We start from the raw sequence: 23,796 nt of genomic DNA on the forward strand, positions 1-23,796 counted from the left end.
GCAGGACTTTCTTAAAGAAATGTGTGGGTAGGACATCCAGACAGCAGGAACCAGAGCTTAATTGACTTATAATTTCTTCTAGGGTTTTATAATTTAGTAGTTGAAATTGGGTAATTTTTCCTGCATTTGTTTTGTTTGGGCACAACATTGGTACTGTCTTTGGAGTGGATGTACAGATTAATCCTCTGATCTTTTGAATTTTCTCTAAAAAGAAACTTGAAAACTTGTTGCAGGCGGCAATAGATTGAAGTTCAGGTGGCAATGTCATCGGAGGATTTGTGAGTCTGTCAACAGTGGCAAATAAAGCTCGAGCGTTGTTAATGTTTTTGTTTATGACATCTGCAAAGAAAGCCTCTCTTGCATGTTTTAGTGTTGTGATAGTTACATAGTCTTTCCTTGTAGATGTCACAATAAACGTGCAGTTGACCTTTACGCCATTTCCGTTCGGCCCTACGGCAGAGTTGTTTTGCAGATTGAACTACTTGTGCATTTCTCCATGGAGATTTCTTCCTACCAGTCACAACCTTTACTTTAGTGGGGGCAATATAATCAATGATATCTGAAAGTTTGCACTGAAAATCATCTACCAACTTATCTACGTCACTATAGCGTAAGAGTGAGGAAGAAGAGTAGATTTGATTAAATGTTTCTGCTGTGTTTTCTTTGAAAGTACGTTTTGTGATAGTAGCTGTTTGTCCAAGTGGGTTAACGGATAAAGAACTGTCAAAGAAAACGGCAAAATGATCCGACAGGGCAATATAAATTACAGAGACATTGGAAATATTCACACCCTTACTGATAACCAGGTCCAGTGTGTGTCCCTGAGTGTGTGTTGCTTGTTTGACATGTTGTGTTAAACCAAAACTCTCTAATATATTACAGAGCTTTTTAGCCCCTCGGTCTTGGGGGTTGTCGACATGAATGTTGAAATCACCGACAATCATCAGACAATCATAATCAATACATATGAGAGATAGAAGCTCATTCAAGTCCGCAAAGAAATTTTCCACATATGTTGGTGTTTTGTATAGAGTTGGTGTCAAAGTTCGTTTGTGGCCTTTTACCTCGATTCCAASATAYTCAAAAGACATAAAATTACCCAAAGAGATTTTACTACAGTTTATGGTATTCTTAAATATTGAAGCCACGCCTCCTCCTTTTTTGTGTTTTCTATTTTCACTTAAAAAATTGTACGTAAGAGGCATTGATTCAATTAGTACGATTGCTTCATTATTGTCATTCAGCCATGTTTCTGTCATAAATAAAACATCAATATTATGCTCAGTGATGAAGTCATTAATTAATAGAGCTTTAGCACAGAGAGATCTGGTATTTAAAAGAGCCAATTTAAGTGACTTGGAGGATGAAAGCTCTTTAGTCTGAGATTCCTTTAGATAGGGGATCAGTCTGAGGTTTGAATTAAGACCATTGTTTTTTGTATTTCTGTTTTTTGTAACTGTTCTTGTAGTGATCCGGACAGGTATTGTCCTGCTATGCAATGTCGGGGGACCAGACACATTCTGGAGGAAGACGGGTGTAAAAATAATATCTGGACCCCGGTCTCAGACCTCAGAAATGCAGAGTGCTGGATCCTCAGGGAGGTCAGAGGCAGGTGGCTTAGATGAAGTGAGAGTTGTGCCGAGGCGAACCTGTTGATCCATACTATCCAGCTGGGAGGAGAAAGAGTCCGTCCGTCTTTCTCTCAGGTCTGAGAGAAAGACGGACGGCATACATGTTCTTTGTATGTTGTGAATAGTTCCGAAAGATGTGCAAGAAGTCACACAAAAGCACAGTTTCCTAAGTGAAGCTGTGTATCCAAAATGGTGGCTTCTCATCGGTTTGAAAGACACAGATTATCCTTCGGGTTGTTTATTTGTAGGATTTTGTCTTAAAATGTATTCCGAGGATCCAGTTCACTGAAAAGGCCGAGCTCTTTCATGACTTTGATTGACATGACTTTCATGACTCAGGTGTTGGCGTTTCATTTTGCTTCCTGATATAGAGCATAAAAATCAGAGCTGCAGGTTTATTCACTAGCAGCAGCAAGATACCAGCTCTCAGATGTATGAATACATCGGAGGTGTTCCTGATTTATTGTTCCACATCGGTCAATTCAAACAGTGATCAGTTGCTACTTGTGAAATGAGGCAAGTTAATTATGAAAGCTGAGCTGTAGATTTAATAAATACTCAGATCAAAAGATGCTTTTAATAGTTATTATTATTATTGTATGTTCTAATTTTAGAGAAACTAATGAAATGTTTGGATTTCAGTTTTGACTTATTAAAAGATTGTGTGTCAGATGAAAGGGGAATTTAGCTCCCTCAAACATGTTTAGAATCAAGTTTATTTGCAAATGTATTAAGATTTATCAAAGATGTTGGATGTTATCAGTGATGTAGAATTAGCAGAAGGCTCTCTTCAATATCAGAATCACATTTATTTTACAAACGTCACTTTTTTATGCATGTAACATGCACAAGAGGTTTCCAACCTTTACAAATTTCCTCCTGTTTTTGTTGCACTTTTTTTTGCAAGACTTGAGTAAATACAGAAAGCAGTTGTGAAATTATGGTTTAAGTGAAGGTAAACAGGGTTTCCCCCAGTGTACTATAGGCCTGGCGGCCCACCATGCTTTACTAGCGCCACCGCCAGGCTAAGCCTTTCTTTTTTTTTTGAGGGGTTTTTTTAGGGGAAAAAAAAAAATCGCCTCTTTTTTAAGCCGGATTGCAAGTGTTTCTGTTGCTCCGAGCGTTTCACTAGCAGATTTATTCCTAAAAGATATGTTTATAGTTTATGCATTTAAAGCCGGACCAATCACATCGCTGGCCTCTGCGCGTTGCAGCAGCTGGATGTCTAAAGCCCACGCTCCTCCTTTCAATCGAACTGGACACAGGCTGACCGCTATGGATATTTACATCAACCCCCTGTGAGGAATTATGATTAGTTATGAGGAGTTATTGATTAAGGTAAGAGTTTAAACCCACCGCGTTAGCTCTGGTTGTGCAGCTCTACCTGAACCGCAGGAATAACTTGTAGTCGCGCCTCGGCGCCCCGACCACCGGGCTTAGCAAGTTTTCTGGGGGAAATCCTGGTAAATGAAACCTGCTGACCCGCAGAATCAAAATCATTTAAAAGGAACTTGAACCAAAAATATATTCTTATGATCTTTTTTTTTTTTTTTTTTTTTTTTTTTTTACAGCCAAGCATTGTTATTGCGTTAATTCATGTTTCGATCAGCTATATTCCCAAAATTAGCTTATTTATGTCTTGCATCATACCTGCAAATGTTCTTAGCTTTGATTTTAAAATGCTAAAACACTCTTGGGAGATCTCTATTTTTTTCAACAGCAAAAGAGTTTGTTAAACTTGCATATTTTGAGCTGTAATAATTAGTTCTAGTAGAGTAAAGACGGAAATGAAGCATTATGTCAGTTTTAGTAGTTGCCACAGGGTCCCTTTGTGTTTGTTTTGGAGAAGTAGTAGAGAGTTTGGCAGTTGAACCAGACTCGTCCTCAACCCCATTAGATGTAATAATCAAACATAGCTTGTATTTCCCTCTTGCGTAGAACTGAACATGCATTTTCTTTCTAATAAATTCATCCACTAAGAAAAGGTATTTCTACTATTTTTTGTGTTAGAGGGATATTCATTTATTTATTTCTTGCATCCTAGACATAGAAGAGTAGAGAATGTTTTTGCTATGTTGCTTAGTAGCAACAAAACTTTCTGTTAAACTAGTAACATACAGTCATATTCAATAAATTAGAAGATGTATCCAGATGACTCTTATTTGTCAGATCAAAAGTACCTTTTAAAAATAACAGCCTTTAAGCAGGTATTAAGCCTACTTTTCTCTTTTCTTCTAGCCTACATTTCTGTTTTTAAAAATAGTTTTGATTGGTCTGATGTAATATTCTAATTTTAAATGTCATGTTTTCATAAACTAAATCATCATAATCAACAGAAATTACGGTGTTCAAACCTCCATTTGTGGGTAATCACTTACTTAGTTTAGTGGTAAATGTCTAAAAATAAAACGGATTTACAGACCCATTCAATAAAAAAATTATTTTAAAAACTCATTTTTTGAAATCTTCCTTCCATTTGTCATGTATTTTATCCAGCAATTCATTGCTGTTTAATATGAAAAGTTCCTGGTGCTGCTAATAACTTAAAATGCTTGGTTCTGTTTTGCACAGTGTTTATCAGATTTCAACAAAAATGTCACTTAGTGTGACACAGGCTTTGACGTACAATCTGGCAGCTTATGCTGCAACTTTTCAGTTTTTCTCTGACAACGTCCACAGCCATGAACATAAAAATATGTTAAGTTAGCTAAGCTTGTGGTTGAAATGTAATTATCATCAAATTGTATTTTGTGCTTTGGTATTGGATTGAATGTGAATGATTGTCATAACTGAAATTATTTGGATGTGATTGGAAGTGCTTTTCTTGATATAAAGTGTCATATAAACAAAACTTAGTGAAATATTCAGAAGGTTAAAACTTAGCACTAGTGTTTGATTTAGCCAACACTATAAAGGCTTATAAAATCCTTAGTCACATGGTTACAGTGTTATTAAGAAGAGGTTCAGATTAAGTCCCTGAATTTGCATGTTGGATTGTCCTCAATACACACTCTGAATGACTAACTTAATTTAATAAGTTTATGACATGTTTCTGGAAAGCTGTGGCCTTTGAGTTGCTATTCCAGATAAAAAAAACCATCTGAATATTGTATTTAACATTTTATTGGTTTGATTTTCCTTCTAGGGCTTAAATGTTTTTCCAAGTTGTTGTGCCATGTTTTTCTTTTCTTTAAATCCCCACATTAAGAAATTCTGTGGAAAAGAACACGCTGGTGATTCAGATGGAACAGGTTTCTGCATGTCATGGCGTTCAGGCAGTTTGAATAAAAGGTTGAAACACGCAGATTCCGAGTGAGTGTGAAAGGATGTGGAGCTGCCTTGTCAGCCTAAACAGTGTAAGGGGTTAATTTTTAACATTTTCTCCCTGAGTTGTTTAATATACTACAATTTCCTGCTCAGAAAGCTGTTTATAAAATGTGAAACTGCTGCCTCGCTGCATGTAATTGGCAACATTTCTGTTTGAACACACCTTACAAAATGTTTTAAGGGGTCACAGCAAAATATTAATGTTATTGTTCCCCAGCTACATTGCAGTTGCTTCCTCAGCAGTTTGAAATACTGATAACTTTGTAGGCCTGTTGGCATTTTTTGTTTTTAAACTGTTGCCATTCTGCCCTGCGAAGTGAGAAATAGTTTTTCAATTACACATTTTTATGTTCTGAATTCTGCTTAAGTACCAATTTCAGGTTTTAGGCTACCTTTTTGTACATCAGCAAATTTCACATTTTTAGGTTCTTTTCACTTATTTAATCAGAAAGTGATCCAATTAATTAAAGACATGGATAAACAAACCACTGTAATTTTAGAGGAGGCCTTCAGGTAGTGATATGTATCTGGAGGAACTTCTCTTGAACAGGAAACTATATATATACATGTTAGAGATGTGCCGATCAGGTTTTTTTCCTGCCGATTCCGATCACATAATTATATATTTTTTTAATCATAAGCACTACCGGTTACATTATGTGGAAAAAGGAACCATGAATTCACCTTAATTTAGACAAAAACTTGTTTTTAATAACTTTTTCCAAGAAAAAAACAAAACAGGCATTGTGCAAATTGTAATGCTATCAGTAATACTATCTTCAACAGACTGAAAACATATGAAGGCTCTGAAGAGGCTAAATAATGCAAAGAGTCAAAATAAAACCTCTCAACATTGCCAAAAAATTCAAGTATAAAACTTAACATTCAAAGGCAAATACAGGTTTCATTACAATAAACAATCCTGAGTTACTGAAWGAAAACTTCCTGATAGCATGGCGGCTAGCTGATTACTGCTAATTCTGATTGGCTGTTTCTGACTGAGCGGAGTAATTATGCAGAACTGGGAGGAGATCGATTATTTTTTCAGAGATTATCTGTCTCATGTTAGGACAGCGAAAGTTTTAAAATGTATTTTTTTAAGTTAGATGCTGCAGCTTCAAACAGAGGTTCGGTGTGAGAGTCACTACCAGGTGGAGCAGAAGCGGCTATCCGTCTGTGAAATATTACTACCTGTAGCGCGGAGCAGTGGTTCAACAGCAAGAGCAGAACCAGCGTCTTATATCGCAGCTCGATGACTTAAATAACTTTGCGGGTTATTTGTTTAGCTTTCTGACTGTCATGCTAATCCGGGTGAGTATTTGTAGCTGTGCGCTGCTTTACTTAGTATCTGATCCTCCATATGTCTTTTTTTTACTGCAGTGAGCCTCGATGTAGCCAAACTCTGTCAAGTATGGCATTGTTTTTATGCCATATTAGATTTGTCGTGTTGATGCATTTTGACCTGCTTCACCCCACGTGCTTCAATTTTCCGCCGCAACACGCAAACTTCCCCAGAGACTCAGTGCGTTATTGTTCCACAATCGCTTAGGATTTGTTGCTGCACGTTTACGCAGTGTGAAGGAAAGAGGAGACCAGCTGCACAGGCAGGCTGCGAAATGAGAAGCAGGTGATCGGTTTGTGCGATCGGCAACAAGAGACCGTGATCGGCGATCACCGATCATACACTTTTTCACAGAAATCAGCCGATTATGATCGGTGGCCAATCGATCGGCCTCCTATATATATATATATATATGTAGTTCATATAAATAGAACAAAAATGTTGAAATTCCAGGCATCACTCTTGTTATAAAAATAGTTGAAAATAAAATATATGCTTGCTTTTGTTAACTCGAGGTAAAATAAAAGGCAACCCCCCCCCCCACCAAAAAAAAAAAATTACTTCTCACAAAATACAATAACAAAACGATGTGTTTACCACTCAGCTGTCTTACACAGTTTAAACACCAGCTGGTGCTTGTTGGCCTCCTGTTGGAGTGTTTAACAATGATTTTAGGTGTTGCTATGCATATAAATTGGAATGCTTTTATTTTACCTCTTTACCTGCTTTCCAATGTAGATTACAGGAAACGTGAAATGTTTTTTTTTCTGCTGAAAGTATACTAGCAGATCTTAAAACTATGACCTTTTATTTCTGGTAACTTTTCCTGCATTACCTTAGTATGGGGTTCTTTAGATGGTATCTGTCATGGCCCATAACACATTATAGCACCCTTTCCTGTGTGAACTGGACTGTGATGTGTATTTTCAGTTTGAAGCAAAAACGATCAAAAATTATTCCTACTGCATCTGAAATAATAGAACAAATAAACTGATGTTCTTTGAATCATTTGTGTTATTTTATTATGCAGATTGTTATTATCAAAAGATTCCAACTTTTATAGAGTAACAAAACTAGAATGAGCTATTAGCTACAAGCAATTAATCAATGAGCAGCTTCAGTCAACATGTTTCTGATGTTTCTTTAAAATAAGTTTAAAATGTAAGAACTGTACAATAGAAAATTCCATTGATTTGAAACTGTAAGTATGTAAACATTCTAGTAGGACATTTTTAAGTTTTAGATATATTTGAGTCAAAGTTTTAAGGTTTAGAGATTATTTTTTTGATCTAGGATATTTTTGTCGCCTTTCAGTTTCTAAGGATAGAGTTGACAAATGAATTTGTCTTGCTCTGCTCATGTTTAGTCTATAGTTTTTTTTTTTGTTTTTTTTTTTTACATTTTCAAATGTTACTGAGGTTTGAAGTTTACTAAACAAATGTTTGAAATCCAAACAAAAATCAGCAGTCATACCCTCCGGATCGTTTTAGTTATTTTGTGATAAAACGAGAAGTTATGGTTGTCACACATGATTAACGGGAAAAGAACCAAAACATTCCTGGAAACCTGCAGATTGTTTTAAACCATAAGAACCCCTGCATTCTGGTTTGCTTTAGAGCTGTTCACATTGGTAAGTGATGAAGAGTGGAGCTCCATGTTAACTCTTTATCCTCCTCAGTGGGTGGGTGCTCCCTCCTGCCAGAGAGGCAGCTACGCCTTCTACAAGTCGGTGAGCAGCAGAGCTCAGCCTGACGGGCCGCTCCAGGTGTGGAAGCTTGGCGAGTTCTACTTCATCCAATGTGGGCCAGAGGATCCCATCTGCATCGCCGAGGTGAGAATCCCTTGTAATCCGGACTCTTTCCTATATTGAAGCTGCTTCACATATTCAGACCTTTCCCTTTGGAGGGGAGAGTGCATTGTTCATGACAGCTAATTGGTGATGGAAAAAGTTCTGAAACCTTGTCTTGTCCGACTCCCATCAGACTGAAAAACAAAGATGCTACGTTGAACTCAAAACACCCCAGTTCAAACAGTTGCTTTTCATCAGTCACCTAAGAAGTTACTTGAAACAGCTTATTGTTTGTAACAACTCTCTAAAATACTGTGTGCAGTAAACTCGCCATTACTCCCATCTACTCATGCTTGTTTAAAAAAAAAAAAGTGTTTCCAATCTGTGGACATTTTGTCCTGTTCTAAAGGAGTCAATATGCCACCATTATAGATACATTAATAATAGAGTGAAGGTGCCAGGAATAGAAGAGTAGTAGAACACAATGGAGAAAGTTCTTGGATGCAGAGGCTTTCTGTTGGGACAGAGTGCTAAGCATTTCACATTGATAGATTTGTTTATTTTTATATAGTTTAGCTAAATTCAAAGTCCAAATGATTGAAAGCTGTGAAACAAGATGGTGGCCTCTGACATCACTCTGAACTATGGAGACCCAAGGAGGGGATTGGTGGGAAAAATTATTTTGATTTTCCAAAATTTATATCTTCATAAATGAATGATTTATTGATGAGATTGATTTGTTGTCCATTATAAACTAATCTACAGCTCATATTTGTCTCTTAACTTTAACCATAATAGTTTAAATCATCATACAACTCCTAAGGAAACATTTGTTACTTTACTCTTTTTTGTTGTTGTTGTTAAAATAATAAGAGCTAACTTTAACTTTAAGCAGCATTTATTCACTGCATTATGAGTATTACTGTAGCTAATTGGGGCCTGCCCATAGTAATGCATAGGGAGAGCAGGGACTGACTTGCGAAGCACTGCATTGCATGGCAGGCACCTATTGTGTTCTTCGCCCAATAGAATGTCTGTTTATTATTATTAGGGGCATGCCATAGCAATGCATAGAGAGAGCAGCGCAAGTCAGTCACTGCTCTCCCTATGCATTGCATGGCAGGCACCTATAGTTCTAAACCCAATAGAATGTCTCTTTATTATTAGGGGCATGCCATAGCAATGCATAAGGAGAGCAGTGATTGACTTACGAAGCAAGTCAATCACTGCTCTCCTTATGCAAGTCAATAGTGACTTGCGAAGCAAGTGATTGACTTGCGAAGTGACTTGCGAAGCAAGTGATTGACTTGCGAAGTGACTTGCTTCCATGCATTGCATGGCAGGCACCTATTGTTCTACACCTAATAGAATGTCTCTATATTATTAGGGGCATGCCATAGGGTGAGCAGTTGTTTTTTTACCTTTTTTTTCTCAGTATATTAGCACAAAGAGTAGCACTTCACTGCCCCCTAGTGCATTGCTTTGTGCAGCACACGCACAGCAGTTGGCTGAGGATTAATTACTATAGAAGAACTACAACATGGTAGAACTCTCAGATACCACATATTGGGGCTGAGCTGGCATTTAGAACTACTTGCTGTTTTGGGCATTATATAGCTGGACTGTTTCATTAATCCAATGTGTAACAAAAATGAAGCTTACTGAAAATTTCAAAATAAAAGCCTTGACATTTTTCACATCAGGTATTTCCTCTTTTGTGCTTTATGTGACTGGTTTATGTGACAAACTGCTTTATGTTTATGCTTTATGTGACAAACTGCTGTTACACATTGAATTGGTGTGGTAGTTAAAATGAAGCTTACTGAAAGTTTTAAAATAAAAGTCTACATATTCCTCTCGTGTTAGTGCACCGCCGTAGGCGGTGCAATAGTATTAGCCTTTTTTATGTTATTTATTTCTCAGGATAGGGAACTGCCTTGCGCAACAAGGCAGTTCATTAGCATTAGTACAAAAGTTATCATTTCACTGTCTTTGACTAGTGCACTAGAACTTTTACCTAAAGTTAGCTATTAGCTAATTTTCTTATTAATTAGACATGTTTAGTATACTGAATGGAGCACGTAAAATGAAAACAACATGGTCCTGTTGCTCCACGTGCTACTGCCAGCATTTAGGCTAACATTAGCATATTGGCTAATATTAGCTTATGCATTAATTTTAACATAATGAATGGTATAAGTACAGCTTAGTCAACATGCTTCTGCCTCTCCACAAGTTATTGACTACATTGCAGTTTTCTTTAGCATTAAAGCAAATTTTTGGCATCATAACGTTGGGTCAAAGCCGACGGGCACACTTTGGCATGCCCCTTTAAAATTTCTGCAGGAATTTTCTAGTAAATATAATTTATTCTTCCGTTACCGTTAATGCGGCTCGTACCGCTGCCTGCACCCCCACAAAAGTGGCATCAAATCGTGTGGCTCGATGCCGAGAAGGGAGCTATTATTTTTATTGGGGATCGGAGTTACAACGGCGACGTAAAAAGCAAAAAACGAGCAAAATTTCCAACTGCCGAAACGCAGAGTGTTATTGAGACCAACTGCCGCTTTTTTAGAGTGAGAAATGGAGTGGAATTTTGACCCCAAAATAATTTTGAAATCGCTCTCATGGCCGCAAAACTTGTACTACTGGTATGAAAGTTGGTCATGAAATTGCACCGAATGCCTGCTCCGGTAAAATGTTTTCGAAATTTCTCTAGGGCTTACGCTTTTCTGTCCAGGTGCTTCAGAGCAAAGTGATGGGACATGACTGACGCTTTATCCCCAGTGTTTTATAGAGATTTTTGAAAAATTACTGAGCTCAGCGCACACCATATTTCTCTCACCAGTGCAATTACTGTGAATGACCTACAGATATGAATCACAGGACTATCGGAGATGACAAATAGCCCTCTCATACGCTTCAAACGGTTTTTGGATCGGCCTTACGGTTCCTGAATGGGAAGGAGTTGTTCGCACTGCTTTTTTCAGTGAAACTGGCTGGCTCAAACGGATAGAGACACACAGGGGGAGACAATTCTTACAGCTGGCACCCTGTGGCCTAATTACCATAGCAATAGAACATAGGCCACAGCTGCTGATTCAGACTACTAACATGCTACTGATAGCAATCATCATAATATTAGCATTTTGGATAATTTCACCTTATGCATTAATTTTAACAAAATCAATGGTGCAAGTACAGCTTCGTCAACATGTTTCTGACTCTCCACTGGTTCTTGACTTCAATTTAGCTCAGCTTAGCATTGATGCTAATATTAAGCATGAGAATGCTTATTAACAATGTTTTCTATACTGAATGGAGTAAGTAATGACCGACAACATGCTAGTGATACTTCACATGCTACTGATAGCACTCATGCTATTATTAGCATTTTGGCTAATTTTAGCTTATGTAACATACTCAATGGTGCAAGTACAGCTTTGTCGACATGTTTCTGACTCTCCACTGTTTTTTGACTACAATTTAGCTCAGCTTAGCATTGATGCTAATGTTGAGCATCAGAACGTTTTTCTTACTTATTAGCAACATTTCATATACTGAATGGAGTAAGTAATGACAGACAACATGCTAGTGATGCTCCACATGCTACTGATAGCATTCATGCTATTATTAGCATTTTGGCTAATTTTAGCTTATGCAACATACTAAATGGTACAAGTACAGCTTAGTGAACATGCTTCTGACTCCCCACAGGTTATTGACTACATTGCAGCTTTCTTTACCATTATTGCTAATTTTTAGCATCAGAACTCTTTATTAAAAATCCGACGGGCACACTTTGGCAGGCCCCGTAAAATTTCTGCAGGAATTTTCTAATTATTTTTCTTCTGTCAACCGTAATGCGACCCGAACCGCTGCGTGCACCCTCACAAATGTGGTATCAAAAATTGCAGCTCGATCATGGGAGGGGAGCTTTTACTTCTGGTGGGATTCGGAGTTACCACGGCAACACAAATTGGGTAAAAAGACCCCCCAAAACTCCATTCACTTCAATAGAACGAGATCCTAAAAATACCCTATTTTTGAGCAATCACTGTCATCATAAATTCATGTAGAAATGCAATTCAAACTACAGTTTGTAGTTACGTCCGTCAATTTATCTAAAATGAAGATTGTACGTCGATACGAATTACGGATTGTCCACAACTTATCTCCAAGCGACCTAAAGTTTTTGATTTTTTCGAAAGTTGGAGTGTGAGTGCCTCTCCGCTAGAATGTGGGAAAGAGAGGATTTCTGACCCCAAAATAATTTCTAACTCGCCCTCACGCCCACAAATATCGCCCGATTTGCCTAAAAGTTGGTCAGGACGTAGATACGCATGCCTACTCCGGTAAAATGTTTTCAAAATGTCCCTAGGGTTTACGGTTTTCTCTCCAGGTGCTTTCGACCGATGTGGCGCGACAGGATAAAATCATGCTCAGACCTATGTTTTTCCATATACAGGTCCTTCTCAAAAAATTTGCATATTGTGATGAAGTTCATTATTTTCCATAATGTAATGATAAAAATTAAACTGTCATATATTTTAGATTCATTGCACACCAACTGAAATATTTCAGGCCTTTTATTGTTTTAATACTGATGATTTTGGCATACAGCTCATGAAAACCCAAAATCCCTGTCTCAAAAAATTAGCATATCATGAAAAGATTCTCTGAATGAGCAGTTAATCTAATCATCTGAATCAACAAAGTAACTCCAAACACTTGCAAAAGATTCCTGAGGCTTTTAAAAACTCCCAGCCTGGTTCATTACTCAAAACCACAATCATGGGTCAGACTGCTGACCTGACTGCTGTCCAGAAGGCCATCATTGACACCCTCAAGCAAGAGGGTAAGACACAGAAAGAAATTTCTGAATGAATAGGCTGTTCGCAGAGTGCTGTATCACGGCACCTCAGTGGGAAGAAAAAAGTGTGGCCGAAAACGCTGCACGAGAAGAGGTGACCGGACCCTAAGGAAGATGGTGGAGAAGGGCCGATCCAGACCTTGGGGGACCTGTGGAAGCAGTGGACTGAGTCTGGAGTAGTAACATCCAGAGCCACCATGCACAGGCGTGTGCAGGAAATGGGCTACAGGTGCCGCATTCCCCAGGTCAAAGGTCAAGCCACTTTTGAACCAGAAACGGCGGCAGCAGCGCCTGACCGGCTACAGGGAAGCAGCACTGGACTGTTGTTCAGTGGTCCAAAGTACTTTTTTCAGATGAAAGCAAATTTTGCATGTCATTCGGAAATCAAGGTGCCAGAGTCTGGATGAAGACTGGGGAGAAGGAAATGCCAAAATGCCAGAAGTSCAGTGTCAAGTACCCACAGTCAGTGATGGTCTGGGGAGCCATGTCAGCTGCTGGTGTTTGTCCACTGTGTTTTATCAAGGGCAGGGTCAATGCAGCAGCTATCAGGAGATTTTGGAGCACTTCATGCTTCAATCTGCTGAAAAGCTTTATGGAGATGAAAATTAAATTTTTCAACATGACCTGACGCCTGCTCACAGTGCCATTACTGACCATGGTATTACTGTGCTCAGTTGGCCTGCCAACTCTCCTGACCTGAACCCCATAGAGAATCTGTGGGATATTGTGAAGAGAAAGTTGAGAGACGTAAGACCCAACACTCTGGATGAGCTTAAGGTCGCCATCGAAGCATCCTGGCTGCATCGAAGGCTGCAAAAGAATTCCTGACCAAGTATTGAGTGCATAACTGAACATAATTATTTGAAGGTTGACTTTTTTGGTATTAAAACACATTTCTTTTATTGGTCGGATTAAATATTCTTATTTTTTGAGACGGGGATTTTGGGTTTTCATGAACTGTATGCCAAAATCATCAGTATTAAAACAATAAAAGACCTGAAATATAATATACAATATGCTAATTTTTTTAGAAGGACCTGTATTTCTGAAAAATGTCAGACCTGAGCGCACATCATATTTCTCTCATCGCTGTTAATACTGTGAGCAAAGTAGAGATATGAATCGTGAGAATATCAGAGATGAGAAATAGCCCTCTCATACGCTTCAAACGGTTTTCGAATACATGTCACGGTTCCTGAACGGGAAGGAGTTGTTCGAAGTGCTTTTTTTGTGAGAAACCAGCTGGTTTAAAGAGAGAAATCTCCCACCCTCTGTGCCACCAACAGGTGCAGGGAATTAATTACCGTGGCAACGGAACACAGCAGAGGAACTGCTTAGAATTACAGAGGAGCTCCTTAGGACTACAGACACGCCATCATTGTAGTTCTAACTATGTCTGAACACTCAGTTATTAACAGGGGGTTGAGCAGAATGTCAGAACTACAACATGGCGGAACTGTCCGTTACTAGAGAGGAGGACTTGGTTGGTATTGAGAACTACTTGTGTTTTGAGCATTATATAACTGATTTAACCCAATTACTATTACACATGGGATTAGTGTGGGCATTTCAAATGAAGCTTAATAAAAATTTCAAAATAAAAGCCTCAATAATCCTCTCAGGTAAGTGATAATATTAGCTATTATCTGTTCCCCTCGAGTTAGTTATATTAGACTAGAAGATAATATAAGGTATAATATTAAAATGTTTTAAAAATTTTGCTAGGGCTTATGGTTTTTTGTCAGCGTCCATGAGACTGACGCTGAGTGTGTCAAGTATAGAAACTCTGTATCCAGCAAACTGTCTGAAAGAGAAAGCCAGCCCAGGTCCAGATAATTAATTACCATAGCAACGGGTCCCAGAGAGAGGCAGTGACTAGTCTCACAAACAGGCGCAGAGAGAGATCTCACAATGCATTGTGGGAAGAATAAATATTTCCTGTGACTATTCATATTTTGCTTACATAAAATTATTTCTCTGAATTTTTGTGTGTGAATTAAAATCCTTAGTATAAAGCTTGAAAATTTTCGAGAAATAAACAATTACTGACTGTCTTTATTTATTTTTTTATTTCTGACCGTGAGTGAGAACACCATGTGCGAAGCTTATAGTCGTCAGTCTGGGACTAAATTTCATTGAACACTGGGTTCAGCCATTGTACTGTTGCAGTGAACTAAATCATCCATAGAAGTATGGTGATAGATCTGGCAAGTGCTTCAGTCATTTCACTTTGGTGATGAACAGTGTTAAACCCATCAATATGTGTAATACTGAATTGCAATAGGCCAGTCAAATTGCTTAGTCAGTGCATCACCGTAGGCAAGGTGATACTATTAGTGATGCTAGTCAGTTCACGGGTTATAGAACTGACTTGCAGGATACGTAGTATTAGCACTTCTGGATTACAATTTGGCTCAGCTTAGCATTGATGCTAATATTAAGCATCAGAATACTTTTCTTACTTATTAGCAACATTTTGTATAGTGAATGGAGTAAGTAATGACAGACAACATGCTGGTAATGCTGAACATGATACTGATAGCAATCATGCTAAGATTAGCATTTTGGCTAATTTCACCTTATGCATTAATTTTAACAAAATTAATGGTCCAAGTACAGCTTCATCAACATGTTTCTGACTCTCCACAGGTTATTGACTACAATTTAGCTCAGCTTAGCATTGATGCTAATGTTGAGCATCAGAACGCTTTTCTTACTTATTACCAATGTTTCATATACTGAATGGAGTAAGTAATGACAGACAACATGCTAGTGATGCTACACATGCTACTGATAGTATTCATGCTATTATTAGCATTTTGGCTCATTTTAGCTCATGCACCATACTAAATGATATGAGTGCAGCTTAGTGAACATGCTTCTGACTCCCCACAGGTTATTGGCTATATTGCAGCTGTCTTTAGCATTAGCATTCTTTAGCATCAGAACTCTTTATTAAAAAATCCGACGGGCACACTTTGGCAGGCCCCGTAAAATTTCTGCAGGAATTTTCTAGTATTACATTTTACTGCGCAATGGATTGGGTCAATAAAACATACCAAATATAATTCATTTCATAAGCTTCTGGACAAAGTCTGAATGATGGAGAGCTGATCAAATGTTTTTGAAGAACTGGTCACCGCAGCAGACAGACAGCCTATCGAATCTCAGAAAATAATTAGAATTGGCTTTGTGTGAGTGTGTGTTTTATTTTTTCTGGTTCATCAGCTGTCCACTGATCAGTCTCATCAGCTTCTTCTGCATGGTTCATATGTTTCTGTGGTTTGTTACAAAACCATGCGGAGCATCACAATCTTCGTTTATGCTCTCCTGTTTGAAATAGTTTTGATATTTTAGATCACTTCAGCCTTTAAAACCTTCCACCCAATTTGTTTGACAATATCAAGATACAACATTTTGGACGAAAACTATCAGTACTTACTTCCTAATGAGATTATTTCTCTTAAAAAAACTGTCCTGAAGATTCTGTACACAAAAAATAAAGATGGTGACAGATTGATATAAAGTATACTAATTGGCTCGATGAATCGCACAACAGAATATTTCACCATAGCTGTGTTTCTCTGTTATGTGAATAAATGGGTTGTAAAATAATGTAGCAAATATGTTTTGCGTTTTTTATTTATTTATTTTTTACATTAAATGCAATATATAGAACAGTTTTTGCTTAATTACTGCTCTGAATATGGTGGTTATTTCAGGAAATGGCATTTTTTCAGTCTGTATACTCCATTTAGCGATTATTCGATTACTAAATGAGTGGAAATAATCAAATATTTAAATATTTGATTAATCCAATAAATTTTTTCAGGGGGTTTTAAAATATTTTTTGATCTCAAAAAATGTGTCTACAGTAGCTTCCTGAGGCGCTGCTCCACCAAGAGCAGCTTTTATTCAAATACATTTGAATAGATTGGAAAGCTCCAGTAGCCCTCTAACAGACGACGTGGGTGGTTCAGTGTGAGCTTCCAAATTGTCATCTTCCTCACTCACTTCTGTTTGCCTTTTTTGCTTGTTCACATCGATTTAGCGCTTGAGTTTTGGCCAGAGAAACCATCTAAGTTTCCAGCTAGGTGCTCATTCAGCCAGATGTTAGAAAGCAGAATTCATTACAATGAAACTGAAAGTAAAACTTCACCAGATTCTGAACACATCTTACATGTCTGAAGTGATTTAAATAGATGCTGCATAACAGACGGTTTCTCAGATGGTTGGAAAAACAGCTGTGGTCTGTTTTTGTTGTTGTACAGGTGACATTGCTATGGGAAGATCAGGCTCGGCGCCACCTGCTGGCCAGTGCCCGACTCTACTTTCTGCCTGAGGACACTCCAAAGGGCCGAACCAGGGAGCATGGAGAGGTAGCGCGTTTAAGAATTTGTTGTTTTAGGTGTTTAGAGATAATTGCTATCATTTATTTAAAGTTTTCTCCTCAATCTCTTTTTCATCAACCTAATTCTGATTTTTATTGTCAGTTAATCAACCCGTTATTATTGGTTATCAAAATCAAATCAGATTCATAGTAAGTGAATCTGAAGAGGACTTCTTGTCCTTTCCTGAGAGTTGAAAGCTGAATTTTAAAAAGATACAAAGTTTATTTTATGTCTGGGTTTATATTTATTGAATCAATTAAACTGAGTTTATTAAAGATTAAAAAATATAAATAATATCTAATGCTTTCCACTTGTTGAAGAACTCAAACAAAAGAGATTTTATTGAAGTCAGCTTGATAGGTTAATATAACCAAACAGGCAGTTTCTTTGAGGTTTGGCCTCAAGCTCAAAAAGAAACTTATTTTAATGCAAGAATTAATTTGCATAATTTTTTTTCATATTGCCATTACATGCAGTTTTACAGGGAAAGTTTCAGTGAATCCCCTAACATCAAACTGTGACAGGTAGAGTGTCAGTTTTGGGGGAAAGGGTTTATGGGTTACCTTATGGAAAAAAATGGCATGTTTAAAATAATTTATGAGAGATCATTGGGGAAATATTTTGTTAATAGCTATGAACTCCAAATGTTTGCGTTTGAAAGGACTCCTTGCCATCACCATCTGTAGCTCCCAGAATAAGAATATCAACTTTCTTTCACTAGACAGGTTGGCAAGAACATAAACAATAAAAATAAAATGGCTAAACTTCATGATCTCTTAATTTATCTCATATCTGACTGTATTGCAGATAGTTTTGTTTAACCTGAAATGAAGCATAACACTTTGCAGGTCAACAAAACACTTTTTTTTGAGAAATTTGATTTTTTTTCCCAATAATCTCACACTTTTTCTTTTTTCTAAATGATAAAAATCCAGTTTAGTTAATTCTCTTTTTTATTGTTAGATTCAAAACTACTCTTATGAATGAACCTGAATGTTTCTGCATCTAGTATGTTTTGATTCTTCAAAGAAAAATTCTAAATGATCAGAATCAGCAGATCAGACCACAAAGACAACTGGGAGACTCTAAATGTTCCTTCTGTACTTCCTAAAAGAATTAATTTTAAGAAGAACATGTATTTATTTATAGGTATTTAGAATAGACAAATACTGTGAAAATAAATGAAATGTAAACAATGTGAAATCTAATCTTGCAGCTGTGGTTTAACACTGAGCTAATATAGCCTGAGCTGCACTTAAAGAACATCTAATAATATTACCTCCACAGGATCACTGGCTCCTTTTTAGAACCAAACATCTCTGCACAGGAATCTAAAAAGTTTAAAATCCAGACTACGTTTCCTCCTGGGAAAGAAAAATCAAACTCACTTAGCATCTTTGCTTTGTGAAATTTGGCTTAATCTGCAGCAAAGCTCCTCAGCCATGTCGTTAATTAAAACTATTATCTGATGAGATGGAGTGTTTTTCATCACATGCAGTCTGATGCTCAGCTCCCATGTGAACTGCAGTAGGAATGAAGCTAATGTAAATCTTATGACTTGTCTGAAACCAAATTTTCCACATTTCATCTTGGATAAAATGTATTTGTTGTTTTTACAGGAATTGGACTCTGGTTTATTTTTATGAGTTTTAAGGTCATTTGTTTCTGTGGTGGTCTTGTCACAATTTTTGTCATTTTTTCTTAAGCAGCTTAAGTGACATAAGCCCCTTAAACAACACTTTTAAAAACAGAATTTCAAGAACAGTGCTTTATTATTAGAGATTTTTATAGTCACAGGTTGCTATGGTAATTCCCACTACAGGCAGACAGAAATGGGTGGGAATTTAAGCTGCTGTGCAATAACTATCGATAGCATCAAAATGATGTCAAACTGTGAGTGGCAGAACTTTCTGGTGGTCTCACATCGGAATGACTTTGTGTAGCAGATATGTTAAAATAAACAGGAATTTTATTAAAAACCTTGAATCAACATGTAGTTTTTGTTTTTAAGTTAACAGGACTAAAAAAAAGTCTCTGATTTTTAAATTACATTTATTAATTTGTGAATTCAGTATTAATATGTAGTTAAATCTGATCCTACTGTCAATATGAAGACAGAGTCTTCATCTCTTCTAAAATTTTATAAAACTGATGCTCTATAAGCATTTATACCCACAGTTAAATGTTTTCAGCTCAATTTGGGCCAACGTTCATTCATTTTCAAACGATGATCAGCAGTTTTCTTTGTGGTTTTAAGCTTCAGCTGACAGCTGCCACATCCTGTCTTAGCTGTAAAAATGTATTTTTTTTAAGTGACTTGTTTCATAAAGAGCAGTCTTTGACCTTCATTGAACCTTCTCAGCTGAAGATGCGTTTGAGTGGCAGCAGCTGTGTCGCCGTCATTTTTCGCACCAATGTTTCTCCAAGAGCCAGAAAATGATTGTGGATTCCACCAAACGTTCTCCATTATTACACTAGCATTCCAGCTGGAGTCCAATCACTCAGATTTCCACAATTCAGAGCTACAACATTGCACTGCATAAAAATACTTTTTTCCTTTCTTGGCCTACTTTTTTATTACATTTACTAGCTTGGTATCTCAATCTTTTGTTTTAGATAAATAGTTGTTAAAATGCTTAAATGTTTGGTATAGTTTCATTTAATTGTGTATTTTCTGTGAATGTTTCATTACATCCTACTTCAGTTTATCATGGTTCTAATCACCATTTTGTAGCAGATGACTCATTAATATATGAAAGATTAAGTTCTCTAGTTGAACAAAAAGACACAATGTTGGCAGATTTTATTTATTGGAGTTATAATCTGTTGTTAAAGTGGGTACAAAACGTCTCTGAGTTGCCCTAATTCATTTTCTGAAGCCACAAATGTTAGCTCTAGCTGATAGTTCTTGTGTGGTTTCTTAATGTTTCATAAATCACTCTAGATCCAAAAATATTTAATAAACCTAAAATATTTGTCTACTCTTATATTTAAAACACCCATTTATGTACAATAACATGTTTATTTTTTAATTGAGTGCGGCAAGTTTTTATTTTTTTCATTTTTTTATGAAGGCCTAAATGTACTGAATAAAAAAAGTCAAAATATGTTCCATTTCCTCAGTCCAATATTTGATACATGAATGTCAGATCTGATACTGCATTGGTTCCGCCCATTCCTTAGTGCAGTACATTGTTTGAGTTGTTAATTTAGTGGTTTTCTTCACCAGGATTAATGAAAGACAAAGGACAGGATGTGTTTAAACTGAATTTCTGTTCTCGGAATAGCTCACTGTTCTGTCAGTAGATCCTCCAGGGTTCATTTGTGTCCCAAGATCTCTCTGGTTTTGATCAGAGCGATCTGATCTCTGTGGATCCTCACAGATCCAAATCAGCTTTCATCCGCACGTTCTGGTGCATTTGAAAACATGTTAGACTAGCTCTTGTTCCTGTTTGAGTTACACACAGGAAGTAAATGTAGGTTGTTTAGAGTCTGTGGCCAAATTTAGGACAGAAATAAAAGACAAATATTTCTTTCTGCTTTTTTAGTGTCTTGTTTTTTTTATTCCCATTTCTTAACATTCTGATTTAAATTAAATTCAAAACTTAGATGGCACATTAAAATGTTTTCCCATAGTTTAAGCCTTTTTTCTTTGCTTATTTTAGACAGAAATAGAGGCCAGAGGTTGAGTTGCACCATATTTTTCCCTGGGATGAGCTCATTGTGAGCAGCAATAGCAGGAATTTGAGCAGCTCTCTGCTGGCTGCAGCTGAAAGGAGGTGGAGGTTCCTGGAGCAGTGCCAAACCCCCGACCAACAAACCACCGGGAGGAGTCGGCTGCAGCTCCACCTTTACTGTAAACTGATTCATGACTCCTGCTTGTTTATTCAGGAACACCTGAAGGACTTCATGTGCAAAATCTGCAGTTAGACTTGTTTATATATATATATATATATATATGTTTTTTTTTATTTTTATTTTTTAAACGTTTGCTGGTCTGCTGTCATTGGCTGTTCAAAATATTTCAATTAGGAAGCACAAGCGCAGGTAGAGATGATCACACAATTGTTTCTAAACGATCAGCCTGCAGCCAGCCTGCTGCAGTTTGACTTTGTCATCCTGCAGACGTCTGAAGAGACGACGATGCTCATCTTTTTCACAGACTTCTTAAACGTTTCAGACACATTTTCATCTGCTGCAGTGGAGATAAATCAGCTGTGTACATGGCCATTAACTCCTGCTCCACTATATGCAGGCTGAAGCTACACGTTCTACCTCGTAATCCCCTGGTTTAAATGTTCTGCTACTCCATTTCAATCATTCTTTTTCAAGATTTAATAGTGATATGACTATAATAGAATTAGGTGCATATTTTTGATTTCAAGCAGGGTCAGGAATGTACAGGCTTAGATAATATATGCATTCAACTTTACCAACCCATAAAAGATTAAGTGGTCAAATATACAGACATAATTCTATTATTCACTGCAGTAATCTCACTAAATATTAGTCAAGGTATGTGTATAAAGTATATACACATGTGTGCTGATGTGCTGATCCCATTTAGATTAAAGAGAATGTGCAGAAATCATTGTCTTATTTTTGGGTAACCATTCCAGCCTGGAAAATAAAAAAAGACTAAAATGAAGAGCCTGAAATGAGTCAGACCTTCTACCTCTATTGGCAGAAACATTGAATTTTAGTAGTTTTGTCGCACAATAAAGTCATGCAGATGATTGGATCAAAGGAGAAGAGAACAATTCAGGGATGGCTTTATGTAAATAAGCATTCAGAAATGTTTGGTTTTAAAAGATTTCATGGATTCAAGCTTTTTACATTTTTTTAGTCTTTAAATTGTGCTAAATCTAGCGTCTGTTTCAATCTTGTATTAACACAACGGGTTTGGCTGTAAATCCTCCATAATCCATCAAGCTCATAATGTTTCTCTAGAATGACTCTAATGGAAACAGAAAGAGAAGAAAACCTGTCATAAACTTCCTGTTTCATATTAGAGTGTTTTGCAACAAGTTAGTGTGTTTGTTTGACGTCATCTGTCACCGAGCAAAGGGGCCACATCTCTTTATTAAAATTTTTTAAAGCGTAGCAACTTGTTGTTCAAACAGCTGTTTTCAGATCAGTTGTAATTTTCCTGAAGGGTAGAGGAAAATGCTGAAAACATCTTACTTTTCAGTCATATTTGATCACAAAACCTTTCTTAAGCAGTTCAGATTTATCTTATCCTGCTCTCTGTAGATTCCTTTGTGTTCTCGTGTTTTTTTCTGTTGGAACACGTTCAGCTTGATGTCTTCACCTGCTCAGGTGGGATGGAGGAGGAGCTGAACGGAGCTGGTTTATTCAAGGCCTCTAGGTATTTTTCTACAAGCGGAAATCAAAAACGGGAAACTTTGACTTGTCCAGGTTTCTGTCTGTTATTAGTGACACTGAAGGCTCACATTATGAAGAACTAAACAGGTTTTGTAAGGTTTTTAACTCTTGAAGCACTTTGTTGCTAAAGGAACAAATATTTATGACCACAAGTTCTATGATTAAAGATTATTGCTGCTGTGTCTTTGGTTTTTAAAACTTACTCAATGATAAAATGTGAGCTGCACATTTTATTCTTAATGTTTTAATTGGAGAAAAGTGTCCAGCGCTAGCAGGAGAAACAGCTTGTGGTTTTTTGCCAAAGACCAGAGAAATCCTACAGCTGCTAAATTTACATTACTCCATTTTTTTTTTTACATTTTGTGAAGGAGGAAGTTGATTTTTTTCAGAGGGTTTCATGTCGTTTCCTTCATTGGTTCTTGTTGCAGTGCCACCACAGGTGAAGGGGAAAACAGCCGCATCAGCTGAAAATAACAAGTGTTGCAATTTTGTTTCCCAATCAGTCTATCAGACTACCAGATATAAAAACACCCTTAATTTATGGATTCCAGAGTGAAAAACCTCTCAATCTAGAGAAATTTGACATGGTAAAAGTCCATCATATTTTTTGTACAGTAAAATCAAAATGTTTGTGATGATTTAACTACATAAACCTTTGTTCTTTAAAAAAGCACTTCTCAGCATATTTTAATCACCTTTCACAATTTTAGCAACTTGTGTGAACCACATAAATAGGTCAGCATACTTGAGACTTAAAGCACTTTATGTCTCAAACAATATGTACTTATTTTAATAAGTGGCATAACTCAGAAAAGTTCCCTCATTCAGGTTGCTAGCAGTAGGAGAATTTTGTATCAGGATTTTTGTGCCAGGCTGCACAGTGGTGCAGTTGGTAGAACTGTTGCTCTACCAACTGCGCCAAGAAGGCGCAGCAAGAAGGTTCTGGGTTCAATTCCCGGCCCCGGTCTTTCTGCATGGAGTTTGCATGTTCTCCCTGTGCATGCGTGGGTTTTCTTCAGGTACTCCGGTTTCCTCCCACAGTCCAAAAACATGACTGT

At 37.2% G+C, this 23,796-nt stretch overlaps 1 protein-coding gene across 1 annotated transcript in view; it reads left to right on the forward strand.

The window, feature by feature from the left end:
• The window catches only part of LOC103476232 (AT-rich interactive domain-containing protein 5B), a 68,602-nt gene that overhangs the window by 28,323 nt on the left and 16,483 nt on the right, over positions 1-23,796 (forward strand). Inside the window, exons 2-3 of the mRNA XM_008428424.2 lie at positions 7,979-8,131; positions 17,234-17,341. Coding sequence (XP_008426646.1) covers positions 7,979-8,131; positions 17,234-17,341 — 261 coding nt within the window. The remainder of the gene's footprint in view (positions 1-7,978; positions 8,132-17,233; positions 17,342-23,796) is intronic.

Source organism: Poecilia reticulata, linkage group LG14, assembly GCF_000633615.1.
Source record: "Poecilia reticulata strain Guanapo linkage group LG14, Guppy_female_1.0+MT, whole genome shotgun sequence".
Lineage (NCBI taxonomy): Eukaryota > Metazoa > Chordata > Actinopteri > Cyprinodontiformes > Poeciliidae > Poecilia > Poecilia reticulata.